Below are 3,677 nucleotides of genomic sequence, written 5' to 3'. Positions count from 1 at the left end.
AGTACCTTGTTTGCTTTACTCTTTGTATGACAACTTTGTTTAGGGTTTGTATGACAACTAACTGTTTGTGTTTGTTTGCGTTTGTATGGCAACATTGGTTTGTTAAGCCTTGCCTCTCCTTTACGCTTTCAATATATTCTTCTTGCACCTACTATGTGAACAACAATGTCGTTTAATAATAATAATATCGTGGATTGACGAGGCGTATAAGAACAGTCAAAAACTGTATGAGTATGTTCGCGCTTGTACGATACCTTTTCGCATACACAATATCGAGTCACTTGATCCCAATTTAGCGATAATATCGTTGTTCGATGATCCGCAACGAGGATCATCGTGTGTGGATACCTTTAGCTGGCCTCCGTCGTGAGTCGTGTGCATTGTCGAGACAGAATCGGCTTCAAAGCGCGACGAGAGAAACTTTTGCCCGATCCAGTCACCAGGGGTCGAACTTTTCATCGCGTCGTTCGATCGCGCCGGTCGAAATAAAAAACAACCGGAGAAATGTCGTATAGAGTAATTTCTATTCGATTCAAACCTCGCGCACGCGGTTTTCACTTTCCTCGCGGTCTTTTTCCTTCCCTTCGTTTCATCGCGTCTGAACGCATAAGTTCAGCATCCGACGCGTCATGCATCCGACTACAAGCGCACTATTAAAATTATTTAAAATTTAAAATAAATAAAACGTACATCAAGTAATAGTAAATTCGAGTCGCTAACCGTGAAACGTTCACGAAACTCGGGGCTCCAAAAAGAAGTTGCCCAATGACACCATTAAGGAGATAGCCAAGGTCGTTTCCCCTAGAAAATTATGTTTAATGATCTCGGACGTGGAAGAACACTCGGATGGAAATCTCTGGCCGTGGAATAGCGAACGGCTGCCGCGATAACGATCAATTTTACACTTTGGTGGCGAGTCTCGACGCGAACGTTGCACGCGAGGAAACAATGCACAATTAGCGCCGCTTTAAAGTCATTTCTGCCATGAATCACAGCCAGGCCTAGGCGAAATTGGTCGTAACTTTTTTTATTACAAAGGAATTTCAGCGAAACGCTTATAATATACTAAGTTAGCTCTAAATATAGGAAATTTAATATTTTAAGTAGCAAAATATAAAAGTAATAAGTGCTTCGCGTTTTACGATGTTATTTAGTCTTGGACTTTTGTTGTTAAGCAAGATATAACTGCCCCGAGGAAGTTAGGTAATCGGTATCCGTTGCTTCCACTTCGCAAGTGTTGTATCTGCAAACACTGCTCGTAAAACATGCACGTTCGGGCATGTGACATCACGCGTGTTTGTTTTAAGCTTGCATGCATGAATGTTAATGCTCTGCGTGATTATTCAAAGAGCCATTAATAACCATAAACGATTCAAAACTTCGTCGATGAACAAAATTATCTCGAAGCTTGCTCTCATCTATCGCTTTTAAAACGCAATATATCTCGGTCGAACGAAGTATTACCCACTAGCGAAGGTAGATATCGGCTTATCATATCTGGGTATGGAATTTCTTTGAAAACAAAAGTAGAACAAAAATGCGAGACAAAGCTACTTTCCACAACTTTCCAAAAAGGCGATCCCTAAAGCCGCTTCGCGGACGCATTGAAAGTTTCTTGTCGCTGCACGCTCGACGTTACGGAAGGTCAACATCAGACACGAATAAATCGCCGAGTGTTCCAAGACGTACCGGATGCATTAATTAACCTCCTCGGTCCCCATTCTTTCCTTCGGCCGGAGAAAGATATTTCTTGCGCGACTCGAGCTAGTCGAGATCCCGTCAAAGTAACCGAATCTTTAAATCGCAATGTACGCTTATGGAATTAAAATAATTACAACGATATTCGTTCACAGTGTGAACGAATATTGTAAATGATAATCATTGAACACAAATATTATTCCAAATATCGAACATTTTTCGATACGCTCTCGACTAGAAATAAATCCCACGAGGAAGTCGTCACTGTGCGCCGAGACGATCACGGCGCCCGGTCCTGCAACGAATAAAATAACAATATTTTAATACTCGAACTAACCCACGTCGCAGCGACCGTATCATTTTAAATAGACTTCGTAAGCAGAAGCCAACGGGAAAGCAGAAGCCAACCCATACGGACTTCTGCAAAATTTCGTAACCTGTTTTGTCTTCGTTTCTGTCTTCGGAGCAATACTTTCTCTCCGTTGTACTCGATAGAAGCCAAAGTAGCAATAATCGTAAAGTACGCGTGCGTTACAATGTACAGCGTGGCTGCGGTTAACAAGTTGGTGAACCTGTTCGCTTTTGATTTCCTTTCTGGTTCTCTGAAAAGCGGAACCAGTTCGGTCGCTTTAATCGGCTTGTCCGACCAGGAAACATTCTAATAACGGCTTCGGAACTTTCCTTCTTATCGTACGTTCTTGTTCCGTTCGATTCGTTTTCTTCTGCAAACTTCTCTGCAAGAAACAGATAAATAGAAATAAACAGTAATAGATAAAACGAAGGAGACGATTTACGCGAAACGCGCGCTTTACTCGACGCGACTGATTACCGCGCTGGTATCTGACATGCATGCGAGCATTCTGAAGATTTTTTAACAAATTCTCGCACCCGAGAAACGAATTCTTAAAAAATAGTTGGAATCCATTTCCGAGACTTCGGAAATGAATTCTCGAGTAGAAAAGTTCTCCGAGAAGTGTTCGTTTTATTATTCTCGATGTTTCTTCGGAAAATAGTTTACGACAGGAAGTATCGTAAGGAAAACATCGTAAACGATGATTTAGAAACGTGCTTCGAGATCCGCTGAATCTGTCGCGTGTCTAATAAATTAGTTTGAAGGTTTCCCTCTTTTTTTCCCCAACATCTTCGATCACGTTCAGCACGATTGCTCCTCCAGCTGGTATCCCGACTTTCGGTGAAAACAAATTTCTACTAAAGGTTCTTCCGTATCGCGGGGTCGTTGGCCTCGGTTATTCCGTGTTCTGGGTCGAAAAGTGTGTCTCGCGAACGAGTCGCTCGCACGCGGATGGACGATGTGAAACTCGTATTAAAATAAATGATCGACATGCTACGCTATGGCTAGCGTAGCTATCGTCCGTAGTATAGCGTAGTTATTGCATCGCGACGAAGAGGATTCTCCGGTTCCGTCGAGAGTATAGCTAACGAGGTCCATTCATCGTTGCGTTCTCGGAGAGTTATAAAAAAGACGAATGACACTTCTATAACGGAGCATCGAGCTCAGGGAGCGCCGTGAAAAGGATGCCTCGGCACAAAAAGATATTTTCGTCAGAGGCCATGGGTGTCACGCCGATAATATCAGAGGGTGGCACCAGAATCGTTTTTGTTGCCGTACGTATATATGCTTGGTGTACCAAACCGCGCTCGAAGTCACGAATTGAACGAATCAGTGCATCCGAAGATGCTGTGCGCGGCGATATCACTTCTCCTCGTCCTTTTCTGTGCCTTCTGCCTCTACGATTGCCTCAAGCCGCGCAATTTTCCTCCTGGTGCGTTCGTGCGTAGTGGATCCGCAATTAAATATTACATATATTAGAAATTAATCGTTAATTTAAATGTAATCGAGTATGTGGTAGTAAAATTGCCCTAGTAAAATTGCCCTCTGGGAGTAGTCTTCTCGGTAGACGTCTGTGGTGGCCTTATATCTATCACAAAAAATACTTCTCTGTAGTTAAACTATTATA

At 42.7% G+C, this 3,677-nt stretch overlaps 1 protein-coding gene across 2 annotated transcripts in view; it reads left to right on the top strand.

The window, feature by feature from the left end:
* The first annotated feature begins 3,340 nt into the window (after positions 1-3,340).
* LOC128872123 (methyl farnesoate epoxidase-like) overlaps positions 3,341-3,677 on the top strand; it is a 3,230-nt gene continuing 2,893 nt past the window's right edge. For both annotated transcript variants that reach the window (XM_054114499.1, XM_054114498.1), the window contains exon 1: positions 3,341-3,482. In XM_054114499.1, the coding sequence (XP_053970474.1) occupies positions 3,395-3,482 (88 nt within the window). In that variant the 5' untranslated portion in view covers positions 3,341-3,394. The remainder of the gene's footprint in view (positions 3,483-3,677) is intronic.

The sequence above is a fragment of the Hylaeus volcanicus genome, chromosome 2 (genome assembly GCF_026283585.1).
Source record: "Hylaeus volcanicus isolate JK05 chromosome 2, UHH_iyHylVolc1.0_haploid, whole genome shotgun sequence".
Lineage (NCBI taxonomy): Eukaryota > Metazoa > Arthropoda > Insecta > Hymenoptera > Colletidae > Hylaeus > Hylaeus volcanicus.
This window is presented reverse-complemented; position numbering and strand designations above follow the sequence as displayed.